Source organism: Oryzias latipes, chromosome 10 (assembly GCF_053564925.1).
Source record: "Oryzias latipes strain Hd-rR chromosome 10, Olatipes_Hd-rR_3.1".
NCBI lineage: Eukaryota > Metazoa > Chordata > Actinopteri > Beloniformes > Adrianichthyidae > Oryzias > Oryzias latipes.
The window spans coordinates 9999549-10020392 of NC_136246.1; the positions used below are offsets into that span (position 1 = coordinate 9999549).

At 38.9% G+C, this 20844-nt stretch overlaps 1 protein-coding gene across 5 annotated transcripts in view; it reads left to right on the forward strand.

The window, feature by feature from the left end:
- atp8a1 (ATPase phospholipid transporting 8A1) overlaps positions 1–20844 on the forward strand; it is a 121810-nt gene that overhangs the window by 29810 nt on the left and 71156 nt on the right. For 2 of the 5 annotated variants that reach the window (XM_023958984.2, XM_078953532.1), the window contains exons 5-13: positions 3151–3196; positions 3491–3531; positions 5484–5557; positions 8754–8823; positions 8909–9036; positions 10044–10155; positions 12074–12239; positions 17025–17152; positions 20058–20135. In XM_023958984.2, coding sequence (XP_023814752.1) covers positions 3151–3196; positions 3491–3531; positions 5484–5557; positions 8754–8823; positions 8909–9036; positions 10044–10155; positions 12074–12239; positions 17025–17152; positions 20058–20135 — 843 coding nt within the window. Of the gene's footprint in view, positions 1–3150; positions 3197–3490; positions 3532–4826; positions 4901–5483; positions 5558–8753; positions 8824–8908; positions 9037–10043; positions 10156–12073; positions 12240–17024; positions 17153–20057; positions 20136–20844 lie in introns of those variants that run through there. The other 3 variants (XM_023958985.2, XM_023958987.2, XM_078953533.1) reach the window with 2 other exon arrangements.

The following is a 20844-nucleotide window of genomic DNA, read 5'->3' on the forward strand; positions in this document are numbered from 1 at the left end:
TTGAAGTGCAGACTTTCAGCTTTTATTCCATGGATTGAACAAAAAGATTGCATAAAAATGTGAAAAACTAAAGCATTTTTAAAAGAAGACACATTTTTAGAATGTGTCTCTGTCCAAATATTTATGGTCCTGACTGTATTTTCTGCAGAGCAGCAGTAGTTCATTAGAAATTCCCCTCTGAGTTGTGTTTGGAATGGTTGCCGTCCCCACTTCCTGTCATCCATCTGTTTACACGCTGCGCTGCTAGCTTAAAGTCCATCACACCCCCAACCTAACTTTATTGGTGCAACAAAAATGGCGAGCAATATTGGAGCTATTCATCCGTATAGTTTTGATCCAATTTCCAGCTCAGATGAGGAAAACAAAGACGTCCATGGATCTATTTGTCTGCAAGTGGATGCAAGAGAATGGAGCAGAGCAGGGAGCTTGTGACCCGTCCATCATATTTTCTATGTTACAGCAACAACCTTTTTCATAATGCATTTTTTCGTCTGCTCCTGATTTACAGCAACTTAACTAAAGAGAATACTCAGAAATGCAATTTTCTTGATTTGTGTCCTCCATCATCAGAAAAATGCCCCAAGAACGTGTTTAAAGCACAATTTTCATTGGATTGGGTCTTTGAGGATGTTTACTGCAGGATTTCCATTGAAATCTATTGAACATGTATGAATTTTGTGCTACATCTTTTGAGGTCTTCTTGAGCACAGTGAGAAAATGCCCCATTCTCCTGTGTGCTGCGACCCTGCAATGCGATCCTCCGCTCAGGTCCCGGTGGGCAGATACTCTATACTACAACCGCCACTGCAGACTGAAGCTACGAGCACAGCACTTTTTCTTCTGGCCCGCTGAGAAAAAACAAAAACATGGGAGAACGGAGTGGTGATGACTCCATCTTTGTAGCTGAAGGTCACCTGCACACACGTCTGTTCCCTGTGCTGCGCTGTCCCTCATTCAGTTGACCTGCCAGGGCAGCATCGACCCCGGACTTCATGAATCATGCAGGACGGACACACGCTGCACAGCACGTGCCTCCTCTCATTTGTTGCCAGCTGTTTCTGCGGAAGCCGTTCCTTGTTTATTTGGTGGCATTCCCCCCGAATCTGACGCTATAAAGCCGTAAAGGGAGTGTTGTGAAATTGAGGTGACGTGTGCGTCCCCACCAGTGTGTCTTGGTCTCACATTCAGTGTGTGTTTTTTCAATTGCCGCTTTTCTCAGGTCAAGTGTGAGGTTGTACAGACAAAGAGTCCAGCTTTGCAGATCCGTCTTTCAGCAGATTTCTACTACCTCCTCTATCCCGGAACACTACAGAGGATTGATGCCAAAGTGCTTATGGTTAACCTTTTGATGCCATGTGTTCTCTGCGTCATCTTCATGCTCTTCGCTGTGATGGGAGAAGGTTTAGAGGCTGGGATGCTGACTTTGTTTGCTGTGAAGCAGCTTAAGCTGTGAAGTTATTCTTGAGTCTAAGAGGATCCGTGCTGATCTGCTTGTGTGGATAAACGAAGCTAGATGATATCTCTTGCGTAAGGCTTGATGAATTAGCCTTTGTAAGCAAGCTTTTTCTGTCATTTGGAAAGGCTGAAAAAAGCCTCATGACCCAGCAGAGCCGGCTGCTTTAAAACCACAGCCCAGTGCAAAGAAATCCAACTTATACACAGCTTCACTGAACAAGAGAGGATGTGGACGAGGCATTTCCCGAAAACACAAAACAATAATACAAAAGTACCTGAAATGATGTATAATATAATAATGTATAACAAAAGCTGAGATAAAGTGTATTTAAATAAAGATGAGACAAATGAATGTTTCAAACTTGCAGTTGGTCAGAAGAAGTGCTGTTTGGGCTAACTGGGTCAGTTATAGCAGAACAAAGCGTATTTGTGATGACATTAGGGCTTCACGACATGATGAAAACTGCCGATATGCGATAGTAGTGATCAATATTGCGATGACGATATAATTTGCGATACATTAAAAAATAGCAAAACAACCAAAAACATTATTTCAATTTCACGGCAACAGTATTGCAAATGTTTCACTTTTGAAAGTAGCACATACATGTTCCTTTTAAAATCAAAATACATCCTATCCTTTATTCCATTTCTGTCACATATAAACTTGCAATTGGTGTAGAATTTTTTTTACAAAAATATCTATACATGTAAAAGATGAGGGATTATGGTATTCGAGTAATAAACCACTCTGACGAAAAATGAAACATTTACCATAATTTTACGCAGTTATCCCACAGGTTAAAAATCTAAACTATAATAACAACCCAAAACTACAAACCCATTATTTCTTTAATTGGTTTGCATTTTTCTTTGAACCCAAAGAGCCCCAATGAAGGGATAAAAGTCACAAGAGGCCCCAGAGCCTCAGGTTGCAGACCTCTGGTCTAGGATTGTCTGCCGAGGATCCGAGTGAACATTCCAGCTTTAGCTGCTGTTTTCTCTCCTCTACATGGAAATACTTTTTCTTTGATTTCAGGATGCAATGTGGGCAATTTACACCAATGAGTTTGAAATGAGATGAAATTCAGTTAAAGTGAGCAGAAACACGAGGGGAGAAGTTCTCTCTTCTTTTTTTTTCTAATCACACACTTTGTTCTCTGGAGCTCAGTTTTAAAACCCAGTGATCATTTTAATGAGATGGAAGCGGACACGCATTACTCAGTGTGATGTCCACTGACAAGCTGTCCTGTAGAATCAGCTGCAGGAACCTTGGTTGGTTCTGTGATTGTACAGCCAGCAGCAGGACATGAGCGAGAGTAATGCTGCTAATTTGCATTGAGGACATGCATACTTTTGTATTCTTTTCAGGGAAGTAAATTATCCATACTTCCTGTTTTTGAAATAATACTAAGCTGACTTGTTAAAAAAATAGCCTTGCCACTTCCTGTCTACTTTTTTTCCATGCTATTTGACAACACATGAAATATACTGTATTGTGTAGACTGCTCTGCTGCTCAAAAGTAACATTCCTGCAGCTTGTATTGTAAATGCAGGCTTAATTAACATTTTTTAAGTCTGAATTATGATGAATTCTCTCCATGTTTTTAACATTTTCTCCTTTTGTTAGTCTTTTTTCTTTCTTTTTTTTCTAAAAAATGTGTTTAGAATGATTTTTATGGTTTTCCCTTGTAGAAACGTCACAAAGCCGATAGTGTTGTCAACAAAAAAGAATGTCAAGGTAAGAATATTTGATTTTTTTCCAAATGTAGAAGAAAAAAACTGTTTTAAATTTTGCCCATGTTATTCTCACATTATAGTTCTCCATGACTCAGACTAGGATTGGTAAACTATAGGGAACTAGAGTGATGTTTGGTAACAGAACACACCAAGTCATATATACCAATTATAATGCGTAATGAATCAGTAAATTGGTAGTTGTAATTGGTAGTTTTTCATCTTTCTTGATCTAGGATTATTAAGGTATTACTTTCTTTTTTCTTATGCCCTTCATCTCTGTCTTGACCTGCCACAGTGCTGAGGAATGGAGCCTGGGAGATCGTGCATTGGGAGAAGGTACGCAGCAAACACATATTCCAGGTTCTCTTTGCATGCACACACACACACACACACACACACACACACAACAATTACGATTAGGGGATCTTGTTTGTGGATTTAATGTTTGTGAACATAAATATACCCAGTATGATTAGTATGAGAACATTGTATGTGCTGTTTCACTCACACTAACTAACTCTGAATCTGTTATTTTGTGAAATGGACCTTAATTGTGTCTAAGATTACAAAGAACAATTTTACTTTTTGAGTTCATATTAAAAAAGTAACATCAGTGATTAAAAAAGATATTGCAAGTATTTTTTTTTAAACAAAATGACATTGTTTATAAGAAGCATCTACTGTGTTTTCTGCACTATAAGGTCTTAATGTTTCATGGCTTTGTGTTTAACAACATTTTTCATGCTTTAAAAAAAGGCTAAATTACAAATCTTTTTGTTTAGCATTATATTTTCATATTTTTGCATTTTATTTAGTCATTTTAGGATTTATTTACATTTTCTTTGTTACATTTAAGGCTATTACCCCTTAGCTCCTGGCTCTTTTATTGACTGCTAAAGTCAAGTAGTATTAATCAATTAAAATCAATTATGCCATGGTCCGGTTGAATACTCGATTCTGATTGGCTGCTGGGTATGCGTTAAAACCTGATAACCGCACGGTAAAAAAAGAAGTTCCGGTCGGCTAGCTTAAATGATTTGTATCACTGCGCCGGCTTCTGTAAAACAACCTTTTGCTTCATCATCTGGGCAAAAACAAGCGGTAAGCGATTAACTTTCCCTCTGAACTGATGCTTTATTCAACCCATCGGGACGATCAGCATATATATATCGCCGAATCTTGACTGCAGCGGTGGTGCTGCGCGACGCGGACTATATGTTACGTGATGCGGCGCGATGCGCCGCATCACGTAACATATAGTACGCTGTTTATGAGAAAAGTGATCCAAATCGGAAAAAAAACAAGAATTAAGGACTAAAACCTGGTTAATATGTATTGCTTTTGTAAGTGACCATGGTATAAGCGGGTTAATGGCCTTCGAAGTGTGCGGTTACTACTTTTTAACGCACTTCGCGTCAGACGGTTCAGGCTTCCACGGCGTGCGTTAAAAAGTATTAACCGCACACTTCGTCGGCCATTAACCCTTACTAAATGTGTATCAAGTATTAGTGTTACTTGACATATTTATGTCCCTGTTTATTGTTTTTCTTTTCCACCCATAGATATGTATTTTCATGTTATGTGGTGGTTCATGTGGATAATCTAAAGCAGTAACCAGTTTATTTCCACAGGTTGAAGTGGGCGATATTATTAAAGTAAATGGCAGTGATTTCGTTCCTGCGGATGCTGTCATTTTGTCATCCAGGTACAGGAGAACCCACCGCTGCGGTTCTATGTGGATCGTCTCCCCTATTCTATTTCTACTCCTCCTCTCTAAGCTTTCCCTAAAGAAGAGATGTCTGAGCAACACATCAAGGAAACATTAGTAAAGCAGATTTAGATTGGTTGGTTTTAAAAAAGATGTCATTAAAAAAAAAAGAGAAAACCCTTCTGGTTATGATAATAAACTGATGTGACAGCCATCTTTTTTTTAGGTGGCTTAATGAAAATGTGGTTTTTGAATTAGATTGGCTTTATCATAAGCCTTAATAATCTCCTTCACCTTTTCAAAAAACCACCTGGAGCTGACGGTGAACACAGGGTTTTGTGAAAAGGAGAACAACTCCAAACATCTGGCAGCACAGGACTGATCATTTTGCGATTCACATTTCCCTAAAACTGAACCAGTTGTCTTTTTTTCCCCCTTTTGTGAGTGCTTTTTTTCAAAATATTGATTTTCCATTAATCCTTGCCCCCCCCTTTTCATCCTCTCCCTTCTTACCTCATGTGCAACAACTGCCACACCTCCTCTGTCTCGCCCCCTGCTGGTGTGTTGCTGGCCAAATCAGGTGGCTGTTGGGGAAGTAGTGAGAGCTGCAAACGGGGATCATCTCCCGGCTGACCTCGTCATTCTGTCGTCCAGGTCAGGAAACCAGCAACGCTACCAACAAAACAGCGGTGGGAGAGATGGGAGGGCGACTTGTCCGTAGCTCTCCTGGTGCAGAGGAAAGATTTAGTTTAAGAAAGGAGGGGACCTGGGATTTGTTTTAGTCGTACTTGAAGTTCTCTTCTCTTTTTATTCGCCTTTTTTCCTTTAAATGGGATTTGGCAGCTTTTTATTGGCTGACTTTACTGGTTTCTGTATCACATACTACAACCTAAATGAAGATGCCTGTAAATGTTTAGCTGTAACTACTAACCGTTGACTGTATATGAGAACTGGACCGAGTGAATGTGACATCACAATAGAAAATGACTTACTTCAAGCTCCAACCAAATGAAGTCAATGCAGTTTTTGTCAAGATTTTAATGTCACCATGTTGGAGCCAGAATACGTGAGTAGGCAGTTATTGGTCTACGTCGATCTGACACTACGTATGCACCGGGCAAGGGTTGCGCATTCAAGAACACCCAATAATGCTCTTTTATGAATGTGCTTTTAGCATATGATGTTCACAGCATGCAGGGGTTGACATAGCCCAGAAATTTGCACTGGCCCACAGGGCCAGTAGTTTTTGAAAGTTACTGGCCCGACACCGCGCACAGCGAGACCCGCCGCTCCGCAGGTGCTTGCAACTTTAGGGGGGTCCGGGGGCATGCCCCCCCGGACAAATTTTAATATGCAATTTGGTGCATTCTGGTGACATCTAGCACTTATTTATACACTTTTCAATGACTAAAAATAGAGCATATCAAACTTAAATCTGCTCTAGTCTGTTTCAGATGTTTTGAAGAGAGCACTGCAGTGTAGTAGGAAACACTAGTTAAGAAGTTTTCATGCTGCTTCTAATCACTGCTATTTCACATTTGTTCCTAATCAATAGTTAAGAAGTTTTATTGACTTTTTTGCCCTGACTGCCTTAAGGTTCTGCTTTTTGTTACTGTTGCAAAGTTAAATTTACTTTTTAGTTACTTTAGTTACCTAATTAAATTAAATAATTGAAAAATTAAATACAATTAAATTACTGAGATCATTCAGCTAACTAGAAATACTTACTGCTTACAGTGTTGTAAAGAAAAACAAAATTAAGTAGTTTGACCTTATACTCCATTTGAGTCTGAGATTCAGGTATTTTGAGTTGCCTTTGATTCTTTGACATTCAGCTTAAAGCTTAGTGCATACAGTTTCATCTTCAATGCATTCATTAAATATCTTGCTGTCCATAGTACTAATTCCACCCGTCACTCCATCTAACATATTCCTATCTATTCCTGCCATGTCTTCCACATCTCTGACATGCTTCAGTCTCTCTTCAGTGACGGTGTTGGATTTATGATCATCGCGGTGAAAAACCACCAGGGGGCACGCTGATATGTGTGTCAGTTTAAATATATCTGCCTAAAATGTAATAATAACCCACTGGCTTGTTCCTTCGTTGTTGCTGTTTAACATTGTTTAGTATTGAATTGTTACATTCAATAAAGTTTGAAAAAAAATTGAGTGAGCGCGTGCCGCGTGGTGCTCGGCAGTGACAGCCGCGCCCGCAGGCGGGAGAGGAGGAGAAGAGTGATAAAAGGTTTCCCATAGAAACCCTTGAAGTCTGAACACAGGACTAGCAGAAAAAGTGAATTATAAAGACGAGGTAAATCTACACGTTTTCGCAAAATATACTTTATTGTAAAAGGTGAAAAATGTATTAATTGTTAGATATTTTAGTGGCCCGAGCGGACAAGTAAAAAATAAAGTCTTGTGGTCCGTACTGCTCGAAAAACAGGACCGGGCCAGCGGACAAATGGCTATGTCGAGCCCTGGCATGCAAGCAGGGTGCCCACTGGTGCTATGCGACATCAGTAAGCAGTGATTGATCCAATCGGATCTGAGTCAACGTTTTTATGAGAACCATTCAGGCCAATCAGGAGTGAGCTTGTTGGAAGTCCACACCTATACCACTTGAAAGCGGGCTCTGGAGAATCTGCCAATCAAATGTTTTGAACGTTCAACGTGAGACCATCTAATTTTATTGAGACATCTGATTGGTCAGTTTATAATTTAAATAACTTGCAATTAAAAAAAAGTAAAATTAGGATTAGCAAAAACATTTGAGAGCAAGAATGGTTTTTCTGACCAATAGAATGACGGAGTAACAGCTGTTTATTCCTCTATAGCATTCTATGGGATTTTGGCTTCTTGAAACCAGTGGGTACTTCCTGTTTGGGAATGCGGGGGGGGGGGGGGGGGGGGGGAGTTCACTGAGTCCAGTTCTCTTATATAGTCAATGCGACTAACATTAAAGAAAAAATCTGCTGTTCTACCACAAGAGCACCATTTTTTGTGATGTTTAAATATTTTCCTACATTTTTCTATTGCATGCCATAAATATGCACCATGAATGCAACCGGGTTAAGTGATCTTACATTTTGCATGCTGCCACTTTTTGGAGAAGTGTTTTTATTTATAGCAACACCTCACTGTTATTTGGCAGTCAGCTTTGTGATTCTGAGCACATCTTTCATTCACTTGAGCCTTCATGTCGTTGCAACTCATTCCACGGCACTTCTAAGATCCTTCCTGCTTGTGACAAACTTTTTAGTGCAGACAAAAGGCTCTCATTAAAGGAGGAGCTAACCGGAAACCCAGCTAATCTTTGATCCGGTTGTCCGCTCCAAAAGTTCCGTGCTCGGAGTCCTCCTGCTTGGTGGCGCTGCATGTGCTTGCTCTCTCCTGTCACCCCGTTCTAGACGTTTCCTCCCTCTGCGCCCTTTATCCTTTTATTTTATCTGAGCTTTGACTAAAAGACTGTCCAACTTAGGTGGGGGGGAAGCAGCAGCACAAACAAAGATGCTACATCTGTCAAAAGCACGTTTCTGCAAAAAACAAACAAAAAAAAAAAAACAGACGTCAGCAAAGATTTTGATGGATTTCACTTTTTTTTTTTTTGCTGGCTTGCAGCATCTTTCGTTTTTGCTGTGCTCTGGTCTTTTCCCTGTTCTTCTGATGTAGCCCCACTTTCTGTCACATCCAATTTACAATCAAATCGATTTGCTTATAACAATGACAACTTATAATGGGAAATTTAAAACCCAAATAAAAAAGAAATGCTGCAGAGTTGATATAAAACATGAAGAATGTTGAAGATCTTACTCCATTTGTTTGCATGGTCTTCCTCCCTCCACAACAGTGAACCGCAGGGCATGTGCTACATCGAGACATCCAATTTGGACGGAGAAACAAACCTTAAAATCCGACAGGTGAAGATCTTTCTTTTAATTTTGTCTGTGCCAGTTCAAGAGTAATCACTGTTAGGGATATTGCTTTAAATGTTTCGTAACCAAGGGTCTCCAAGCGACCGCTGAGTTAAAGGACATCGACAGCCTGATGCGCCTCTCTGGGCGGATGGAGTGTGAAAGCCCGAACCTCCATCTGTACGAGTTTGTTGGAAACATCCGCCTGCATGGGCACAGGTGAGCTCGGCAGCAGAACCGTCGATCTGATTCGCTGCCTTTATTCCATCAGGCTTTTAGCGAGACGCAGCTCTGTTTTATGCACTCTGTTATATGTTTTATTCATCTCTGATATGAATAAAGGAAAGAGTCTGGTGGAGTTACAGTTTACTATATTAAATTTAAAGCTTTGATTTGTTAGCAGTGCAGCAGCTGCTAGGATGCTGTGTTTTTATAGTTTTGATTGCTGACAAAAGGCGTCTTTGTTAGACTATTTGTTACATGAAAGGTCTCCATTAAGGAAGTTGACAGTATTCCTATTTGTCATCATCTAGTTTAAAACAAAATTTGATTTTTGTAGTTTTTCTTTATCTGCCAGTCAAGTGAGGAGAATCCAGAGAAGCAAACTACAGAAAAGACAAAAAAACCTGCATATTTTCATGTTAACTGACGTAACAAAGGTGCCAAAAACAGAACAAATCTGCAGTCAACCACCTCTGCCCTCAAGCTGCTAATATCTGAACTAATGTTACCCTTCCAGGGTTACTTATTTTTAGGCACCAGCTTTATTAAAAAATGTATATTAATTTTCCATTTTATTATAGCTTTTTTCCAATTTATTAAGGCGTTTTGTCGTTGTGAATTACATACATTTGTCACCAGTTTCTCTTGGTTAACGAATGAAAATTTAGAAAATAGGAGATTCTTGATGGGCTACTGGTCTAAGTTTTTATTTTAATTTTAAATAAAGATTTGTTAATGAACCAATAAATCCATGACTTCCCCTAATTTAGAATCAAGTTAATTAAAAAAAAAGCATTAAATAATAATATTTGTTTATATAACTGGAAATAAAGCCAGGCATGAAAGGGTTAAAATATAGTTTTTATCATTATATTATAACATACAATATCATACATTTTTGCCGTTCCTTGCAGATTATGTGGTGTGTCTAAAGACACATTTCACCTATAAAGGGCCAATTCCTTTTTAGATGCTGCTGAATTGATCTGTATCTTTCACCACAGCGCAGTTCCTCTGGGTCCAGACCAGATCTTACTGAGAGGAGCTCAGCTCAGGAACACACAGTGGATTCATGGTGTGGTGGTCTACACAGGACATGACACAAAGCTTATGCAGGTAATCCATACAGAAATGTTTGCCCTGTCAACTGTATGAGGGTCTCGAAAGCTCAAACATGAGAAGAGTATAGATTAACACATATGTAGGTTAGAGTTTAGTTCTACTGTATATTTTAGAGTTTGCTTAACCCTAGAACACTTGCGCTATCAAAAGTTACACCATCACTGTTACCAGATATAATTTACCCAACAAAAATCACCATCATAAAAAATAGATCAAAACATGACAACACGGGATAAATTAGAGTGGTTTTCCTTTTTATTTTTTCCAACTGTGGGATGAGTAACAAAATGAAAAAAGAAAACATTGTAAGTTCCTAAATAAACATGCTCAAAAATTACTGTTTGAGGAGAAAAAAAATTCCCAAAAATATTAAAATGATACTAGAAACTTGGTCTTTGGTCCACCCAGTCCTGGGACATGTGAGACTTCCCTGGTGTAGGTACAGACTCCTTGACACGCAACATATTGAAATTCATGTAAATAGTTTTGCTCAGGTGAAAATCACCTGGTGATAGTGCTCTAGGGTTAAAGGGCCAAAGGTTGAATAGCATTAGATAAACTAAACATAAACTTTCTGATAGTCACTAATTTCTTTCAAGAGGTGTTACGTTTATCTTTATTCATATAGTGAAGGTGTAATTTTAGTTTACCTGAGCAAACTAAAAAATTCACATTGATACGTTTTTGAGGTTCTAATTCACCTCGATTCCTTAGTTATCTAATACTTTTTTTGAAATTATATTGCAGGGTTTTTATTTGCATTATCTATTTGAGTTGGGAAGTGGGAATCCTCAAAAAGGTTGGGTTGTTTAAAGAAATGTGATAATAAGAACAACAGATGGTAATACACATATAATCGCACTTGTGATGTGCGATATTAGGGATCAATAGTGCAATGACAGGATGACTTGGGATACATAAACAAGCAGCTTAACAAAATAAAACTAATACATTATTTCCATTTTAATGCAGCAGTTTTATTTCAACAGTGAACAGAACTTGAATTATACTCCAAATGACCCTTGTTTATATAATTTAAATCTAATATAAAAGGGGTCCATCCGATTGGTCAAATGCATAAAGGCATTTATTTGATTTGTTAAATACTTTAGACTGCCATGAGATTGTTTTAGCATTTGTGTAAACATTTATTGCAGTTTACGCTGTCTGTTGCGATACATGTATTGCCCGGGCTTATTTTGCGATGATAATACATTTAATGTGCAGGCCTATTTTTTTTTTCATTAAAACATTTTTACTATGTCTGCATTAATAATTTCTAATGAAGTAGTCACATTTCCTATCCGTGAATAATAAAGATATGCTTAATAATAAAAGTTGACTGGAATGTCAGGCTACTCTCTGAGCAGCTAGACCGGAGTGTCTGTGAGGTGTGGCATCCATCCATCTTCCACCTTAAACCTCAGTGAAAATGCAAATGATTTGCAGATCTCTGAAAGTGTCAGCTTTAACATAATAATAATAATGTCTTTGATTTATCTGCGCTTTTCCAGACGCTCAAAGTTCTTTCATTGCGTCCATTATTCATTCATACTTGGTGATGGTAAGCTACTGTCGTAGCCAGAGCTGCCCTGGGGCAGACTGACAGAGGCGTGGCTGCCAGTTTGCCCCTCTGACCATCAGCAGGACATTCACACACATTCACACACCAGTGGAGCCACAATGGAAACAGGAAGGGTGAAGTGTCTTGCCCAAGGACACATCAACAGTTAACTGGGGGGAGCGGGGATCGAACCGCCAACCCTTTGATAATTGAATGACCTGCTCAACCGCATGCGCCACTGCCGCCAATATCTGGGCGCTATTGGTTAAAATGAACTACCGGTATACACCTCCTTTCTATGTTGAGACAAGTAACAGCCCAACACCTTTCTCATTATTTGTGTTCCAGAATTCCACACGGCCGCCTTTGAAGCTGTCCAACGTGGAACGAATCACCAACTTTCAAATCCTGGTGCTTTTCGGCTGCCTGCTGGCCATCTCTCTGGTCTGCTCCTTTGGTCAGACCATTTGGAAGTACCAGTACGGCAATGATGCCTGGTACATGGACCTCAACTGTAAGAGTCCTGAGAGCCCTGGCTGCTCGTCTTATTCCACATATTTTGTTACACTTGTTCATATCGGCTTTTTCCGTCTTCATTTTAAGTTCTCAAGTGCTGCTATGTGTTCTGTTGTTTTATGTTGCTTCTTTTTTTAGTTACATTTTGTATAACAAGTGAAATATGTGGCAATGAGGGAATGAAGGCTTATTCCCTGTTAAGTGAGAAAAGTCAGTTGTGACCTGCTTAGATCTGAATGAGTCTAATTGAAAAGAAATGGTTGAATATCACTGCGCTGCTGTAAGTTTTGTTTTTTTTCTAATGTTCTGTTTGATTTTGTCGTTTTCTTTGTTGTCATTTTTTTAACAGCTCCAGGTAACAACCATTTAAAAGCCTTGGCCGTGAATGACCCACTCTTACTAACCCCATTACTGAAGCTCTGCCTTTGCTAAGCAAATGAGGCCCCTCCCCCCTTACCCTCGTCCCCCTAAACGGCTGCCCAACTTTGTGTGGGCTCAGGCCACGGACAAGCCCCTACCAGGAACCCAACGATAGGTTGTTCCCTTCCAGCTCTCCTGTTCTTCTTTGTAATTCTTTTCAATGCCTGATGCAAACTTTCACTTTTCCTTCATGTTTTTGTGCCATGCTAAACGCTTTGCACTTCCAAGCTGCAGACCATTCTTTTCCTCAGCAGCAGAAGACACACTTCCACTGCGGGGAGGAACACGTCAGGTTCAAGAAACTGATTCACGTTTAACCCTTTAATGCCCGACTTAACCTTCATAGTGATATGAATCGATCGAGTCTCAGTGATTGGAAGGCCATCCAAAGGGAGTCCCCCTAATTGCTTCAAAATGTGACACAAACTGATGACATAATCTGCAATTGTACTAGTCATAAAATTCCAATCGTGTGCATGTCGTGCCAATGAACGTTTTTCTTTGACACTATACATACTGTGGGGCAAAAGAGTATTTAGTCAACCACATACTGTGCAATTTATCACACCTACAAACATGTTTCATCATAGGTATACCTCAGCTATGAGAGACAAAATGAGAAAAAACAAATCCAGAAAATAACATGGTAAAGAATTTATTTGTAAATTATGGTGGAAAACAAGTATTTGGTCAACAATAAACAAGCAAGATTTCGGGCACTTTATACTGTCCACAACTTCTAACAGTCTCACTCCAAACTCCACTATGGCCAAGACCAAAGAGCTGTCTAAGGACACCAGAAACCAGATTGTTGACCTGCACCAGACTGGGAAGACAGAACCTGCAATAGGTGAGCAGCTTGGTGTGAAGAAATCAACTGTGGGAGAAATTATTAGGAAATGGAAGACATACAAGACCACTGAGAATCTCCCTCCATTTGGGGCTCTCCGCAAGATCTCACCCAGTGGGGTCAAAATGATCACAAGAACGGTTAGCAAAAATTCCAGAACCACACGGAGGAACTAATAAATGACCTGCAGAGAGCTGGGACCAAAGTATCAAAGGCAACCATCAGTAACACACTACACTACCAGGGACTCAAATGCTGCAGTGCCAGACGTGTCCCCCTGCTAAAGCCAGTACATGTGCAGGCCTGTCTAAAGTTTACTAGAGAGCATTTGGATCCAGAAGAGGAATGGGAAAATATCTTATGGTCAGATGAAACCAAAATAGAAGTTATTAGTAAGAAACTCTACTGGTCATGTTTGGAGGAGAAAGAATGCTGAGTTGCATCCAAAGAACACCAAACCTACTGTAAAGCATGGAGGTGGAGACATCATGCTTTGGGTCTGTTTTTCAGCAAAGGGACCAGGACGATTGGTCCGTTTAAAAGAAAGAATAAATGGGGCCATGTATCGTAAGATTTTGAGTGTAAACCTCCTTCCATCAGCAAAGGCTTTGAAGATGAAACACGGATGGGTCTTTCAGCGTGACAGATATCCCAAACACACTGACAGGGGAATGAAGGTGTGGCTTCATGAGAAGCATTTCAAGGTGCTGGAGGGGCCAACCAGTGACCAGATCTCAACCCTATAGAAAATCTTTGGAGAGGGTTGAAAGTCCGTGTTGCCCAGCAACAGCCCCAAAGCATCTCTGCTCTAGAGGAGATCTACATGGAGGAATGGGCCAAAATACCAACAACAATTTGTGAAAACCTTGTGAAGACTCACAGTATTTGACTGCTGTCATTGCTGACAAAGGGTATATAACAAAGTTTTTATTGAGTTGAACTTTTGTTATTGACCAAATACTTATTTTCCACAATTTACAAATAAATTGTTCAAAAATCCAAAAATCTATTCTGGGTTTATTTTTCTCATTTTGTCTCTAATAGTTTAGGTATGCCTATGATGAAAACTACAGGCCTCTCTCATCTTGGAGAACTTGCACTATTAGTGACTAACTAAATACTTTTTTGCTCCACTGTTGATAGATATAGAGATAAAGATGGCGAGATACAGTGGACAAACAAACCACTTCCTCCTCTGCCTCATTGAGTACCTGCACATTCAGCAATGCAGTAAGTGTATAAGCAAGATGTCATCCATGTTGAAAATACCAAATCAACAATCGCATCAGGCTTGAAAAGTAAAAACAGCACTCAGTCTCAGGTTTTCAAGGGAAACCAGCCGGCCTTAGTGCAAACTAGACTGCACGATTGTGGTTTGGACGTTATAGGATCAGCAAAGGCTAATTTTTATGAAGTATAAACCGGGCATAACACTGAATATGTTGCAATCGACATAAAGTAAATCTTTGAACATTTACACGATCAGCGAAAATCAGCTTTTTCTGTGACACAATCAGCTTATTTACGTGGATTGGATCGACACTTCACTACTGTTAAGTGTTGTAAATCAATGAAGGCTGCTTTTCTCCGCTTCACAATCCACGGAAACTTTCAATTGCGTCAATGGTGAAAATACTTACTGTTGCGAAAGAATGTAAACACTGGAGATAAAGCTCCGGTGTTAAAGGGTTAAAAGTGCTGATGGCCTGAACCCCAGACATGTTACAGTCTCTTCATGACTCCCTTCCTGTGTGCGTTTTTCATGGAAAGGGTGGTGGTCAAGACCAAAAACGATTGATTTATTATTGTAAAATCAAAATACAAAAACAAAGCGGTGCTTTGCTCTTTGATATGAATTGACACAAACTGCTCATGCATTGAGACATTCTGTGGGGATGCCATCTGAACTTGGTGTGCAAAGTGATTATCGTGACACAGGCCTTTGTTCTTAACCCTGACAGGCTGTGTCCCAGTCAGTACAAGCTTGGTTTACAGCTGACATGCTCTGCACTGTTCCAGCTTTTGTAAAACTTTCATTGTCATCCTCATTGATACCCAAAGTGTCACCTAAAAGATCTAAACATTAAAGAGACCACAGACGTGTCAGTTGTAAAGCAAGTGTCCATCTTAACTTTCCTAAGGAGTTGTTGAGGCTTTGTACTATGCACATTATCCAACCTGGGACAGAAGAGAGAGGTGGAATCCTATCATCAATATTAAGATTGATTCATAAAAATAAAAATAAATCTTCTTTTGAGAAAATGGTCTAAAGTAGCCAGAACTGCTGTGCAAAATGAACATTTCTGCACATGTATACCTGCCCAAAAAGCTTTTACAGAAATGTCTGAATGTGTGCAACAGCTTTATAACCTTTCAAGCCTTTCTAGTGGTTAGAGACCTATAAATAACTCAGAGTTTATGTGCACTGGTCTCAAAGAAGCTCTGGTGTCTGATAGAAAAATGGTTGCAGGGTGAGTTCAAACTAAAAATGTATTTGTCCTAGTTCTGCCTCCAGCATGCTTTTGAGGAGCAAAACCTGATGTATTTTTTCTATTATTTTAAATACAGTACTAATCGGGGACAAAATTAAACAAAAATGGCATTTCAGGCATTATCGCTTTAATATTTTAATGTGCTGCTATAAAAAATATTGTTTATTTACCCGAAAATGTAATCAGTTGATCTAATTAAAAAAAAAGAAAAATTAAAGATTAAAGTTTTTGTTTTTTCTAAGGATACTTTATTAAATAAACTATAAACCGTACTGACACGATCCACCTGCCCCTTTTTCCACTTTTTCTGGTTATAAATGTGCAGAGGACAGAGTCTCCCTCCTTTGTCTTGAGCACATCTGACATGTTTGTCCCCCTCCCTCAAATGTTTTGGCCCAGAAACACCCTTCCATCCTCTGTGTTGTGGTAGCAGTAGCTTTCATTCTGCCACTTCCTGGTTCAGTCTTTTGTTCCACAATCAGTCTGTAAGGGGGAAGGGCTGGCCCTCTCAACCGCAAAGCTAAACTGCAAGCTTGGGTTGAGGAAGGTAACGTTTGCATCTCCTGCAAGCTGAGGAAAGGTAAATCACATCCCTCCTGTTTTCACGTTTGGTGTCAGTGGGGTTATATTTTAACCATTACCAGCTGTTTGGGGCTTTTGTGGGACCAGCGTTATTTTGCATAGTGCTTTGTGTGTCTCTTATTGCCTGGATCATGCTGGATGCCAAGGCTGCTGCTGTGACACTAATAAGATACTTAAGTCCCTGTTTGCTATTTTCAGTCTTTGGGACTTTAATTGGATTGCTAATCGGTCGAGTTAGAAAAGGATGAGGTTGGGTGGAAGAAAAGTTTGAATTCCAGCTAATGCATTAGACTAACCCAACTCGTTCTCAGAACTGGGATAATGTTGATCATTAGCTGGAAATATCTTTGGGCATTCCTTCACTGATGTTTGCAAAAGGCCACATATGAACATCCTGTGTGTAACCCCCCCTACCTGTCAAAAACTTTTTCTCTGATAGATGGCGGGGCGGCCAACTTCGGCCTCAACTTCCTCACCTTCATCATCCTGTTCAATAACCTGATACCCATCAGTCTGCTGGTGACGTTGGAAGTGATCAAATTCATCCAAGCATTTTTCATCAACTGGGTGAGTTGAAGACAGTGTAGAAAAGCTGAAAATCTGAAATGTACAGCAATTTCTTTTGTTTGGTTCAGTTTTGTGCATGGATGTTAAATGTAATTATTTGTAAATGTCAAATAGACCAGTTCACACAAATGACTGCACATGCGCAGGGTCAAAGGTTGAGGCCTCATAGAAAACATGGGGACCGCTGAGCCAAAACGCAAATACGATACATTTTCAAAAACAGAAATTAGCGGATCATCAGTGGAAATGCAGTTTGCTCGTTGGTGGGCCCGTTAATAAACTGGGGGTGCTTGCCTATGCTATAAATATGATTCAGATGCATCCCAACCAAGAAAGACAAAGAGAAATTAAGGTATGCATGGAATTTTTGCCATAGACTAAATTTGATCAACTTAATCGATCCAAGTCGATCAGTCTTAGACCTTGACAGGTCTATGACTTAACTGGAGAATTTATACTTATAAATCGTGATTTTAACTAGATTAGTTGTCTTTTTCAAAATCAATCCTACACTTTACAACCCTTGAGATCTATAGAACCAGTAGAAGACAAAAATATATCCTATGAACTATCTTTGATTTGATTTATTTTAATTATTACAGGCATACACGATTCTTCTAATTCTTTGACAGATCAAAATGCTACAGGAAACTTCTCAGCATTGACACAAAACAATTACTCGATCCTTTCGCAGAATAATTTAAAAGATGGTTGGGTTAGTAGGACAGATGGTGTAAAGCTTTGGCCGTCCACCATGATTCATGAAGTATACTATCATTTATACTGCCAGAGTTTACCTAGACTGCTATGAATATATAAAAAAATACTTTAAGGTCATTGAAACTTGACTGTAATCACTGAAATTAATATTTTGGGGCTATTCCATTGTAAATAATGGCATTGAAGTTCATCTCAATGGCAACTGAAATCCTTCCCCATCCATTCTTGAAGAAATCTGCATCCGTTTTACCATTGAAAACCCAGCAATGGCCTCAAACTGGCCCATGGCGTCTGCCATCGTTGCCTTCCACACTTTTATGAGGTCCTCACCTATGACCTTTCCTAGTATTCAACGCGCACTGCCGTATCGGGGAACTAGTCTATTCTTGCATGTACTGTACAGAGCTGTGAAAGGAGCTGCACACACAGAACAGAGGAAAAACCCACACAGAGAGATAAACCCGAGCACCACACAAGTTATTTACAACTTTGCTTTGAAGTCTTCATGAATCTAAAACTCTTTTATGTCTTCACTGTGTTTTCCTTTTGTTTTGATCAATGCATTCCTACAAATCATACTTTCATGGTGGTTGTCCCACTGCAAGAAACAGAAACAGTTTAATGAATGCAGCAAGCTTGTGCAGATAGATAGAGGTGACGTTTATAAAATTGGACATAAATCCAACCTAGAAAAAATATTGTTGTGGCTATTTTCCGACTGTTCTTTTTAATTCAGGAAAAGTTCTCTTTTCAGTTTCGTATGAATGTATTTATCAACTGAATATTTTTACCATACTGAATGCTTATAAAATAATTGAGGCAAAACTACAATAACAAGGAGTCTGCTGTAAATTCAACTTTTCACACTTCACCGGAAAATCTTTCAGATGTTGAGAGAAAAATGAATTTTGAGCTTTGTGACTCCTGCAAGCCTTAGAACATCTATCACATGTAATAAAGAAAAGACAGCATATTAACATTGCTCAAAAATAGAACTGTAGCATTATTAAAGTTTGATAAAAAAGGGAAATAAAGTTCCCAGCTGAGCAATCTTTTGTGAATAAGCAGTCCGGTTTTGTACAGATAATATCCTTTACACTCTTGACTCTTTGCTATCTGAGTTTGATTTTTAACGTGTTTGAAATAGACCAAAACATTGCATTACCATACAGTTTTATGTGAATCCTGGTTGTGGCACAGTCTGAAATATGACTCCAAAGGTTTATTAAGGTTGTCTTCATTTGTGAGAAACAAGACTGCTTATAACGGTATTAGAGCCTATTGCTCTAAAATGGCAACTATTCATTAATCTCAAAAATAAGAAGTAAGAAGCATGTGATGGAAGACTTGAAATGTCCCAGCATTACCTAACCTTAGTAAGTAGGTAAACTCCAACTCTCTTTTTTTTCGTTTCGTTAAGTTATTTTAGGTTCTTTTTTCTTTAAACTTTTTAAAAAGTCCTTGTAAGAACTGTCTGTGCAACATTTTTTTGATTTGATTTGAAATGGTTTATTTCAAGCAATTAAGTAGAAATAATACACAACAGCAATATAATCATCGGTTATACATTCATACAGTAACTAATCAAACTTAGGATAATTAGACATATTAATAAATATTGCTTGAAAGGGAGTGGAAGGAAGCGAACTTATATAATCCCACCCCGTTATATTATAACCATTTTATTACATGATTTATCAATATCCGGTTCCCAGTTTTTATCAGACAGAATTAAAAATCATAAGATATCGATAAAGCACATGACAAAGATGAATTACTTAAGTATTACGTCAGTAATAACTATTTTAGAAATCAACATGGCAAATGCAGATCAGTCATCTGAACTATATGCAGATTATGTTACTTATAAAAGCCATTCATATGAATAAAACATAATACTATATCAGTAAAGTAGACACAACACTGTTTCAGGAATTTTCATAGCAAAATTTCATCAAGTATCAAAACTTAAAAACATGTGCAAAATTATGCTACATTAGGAAAGATTTTTGAATCAATTTATCAATTCAAGGCTGTTGGTTCTCTTCCAGCTGTTTGTTCCTTTAGATGAACCATCAGTGTTGAAGTGATGACGTTTTCTGTGGTTTTCTTTTCATCGTGTCTCTGTTTTAAAAATGGTGCCTATAGGTGAAGCGTGATGTGATGTTCTTCTGTTTTCTTCCAGGACACAGATATGCTGTATGAACCCACAAACACGCCTGCTATGGCCCGCACCTCCAACCTGAATGAAGAATTAGGCCAAGTAAAGCACACACTCCGAATCTAGCTTCAGAATGAAAGTTTAGTCTCAGGGTTTCTATAAGTTTAAACCATTGTCTGTAAAAGATAACTAGACTGAGTCAATGGGATGTCACCCACAGAATTTCCAGTTCCAACCAAATTAATTAATTTCAGATGCCATTTTTTTCATGTTATGGACTCCGTCACATTGGTGCTACACGACGTCAGTAAGTAGTGATTTATCCAAGTCGATCTGAGTCGACGGCCCATTCTGGCCAATCAGGAGTGAGCTTGTTGGAAGTCCACACCCATACCACTTGAAAGCGGGATCGGGGGCAATATGCCAATCAAATGTTTTGAACGTTCAACGTGAGACCATCTACGTTTATTGAGGCATCTGATTGGCCAGTTTATAAGTTGAATAACTTGCAATAAAGACAAATTGTAAATTAGGATTTGCAAAATTATTCTTGCTAATTATTACTTGCTAAATTGTTCTTGCTCTGCCACTTTATTTAAAAAAAATAAAGTATCAGAGCAAGAATGGTTATTCTGACAAATAAATGGACTTAGTAATAGCTGTTTATTTCTCTAAAGATGTCTAAGGGATTTTGGCTTTTTGGAAGCAGCGGGCACTTCCTGTTTAGAATGCCGGGAGGAGGAGTCACTCAGTCCAGTTCTCATTTACACTCAATTATTTGAACACATTTCGAATCCCCTCCATCCTCGAA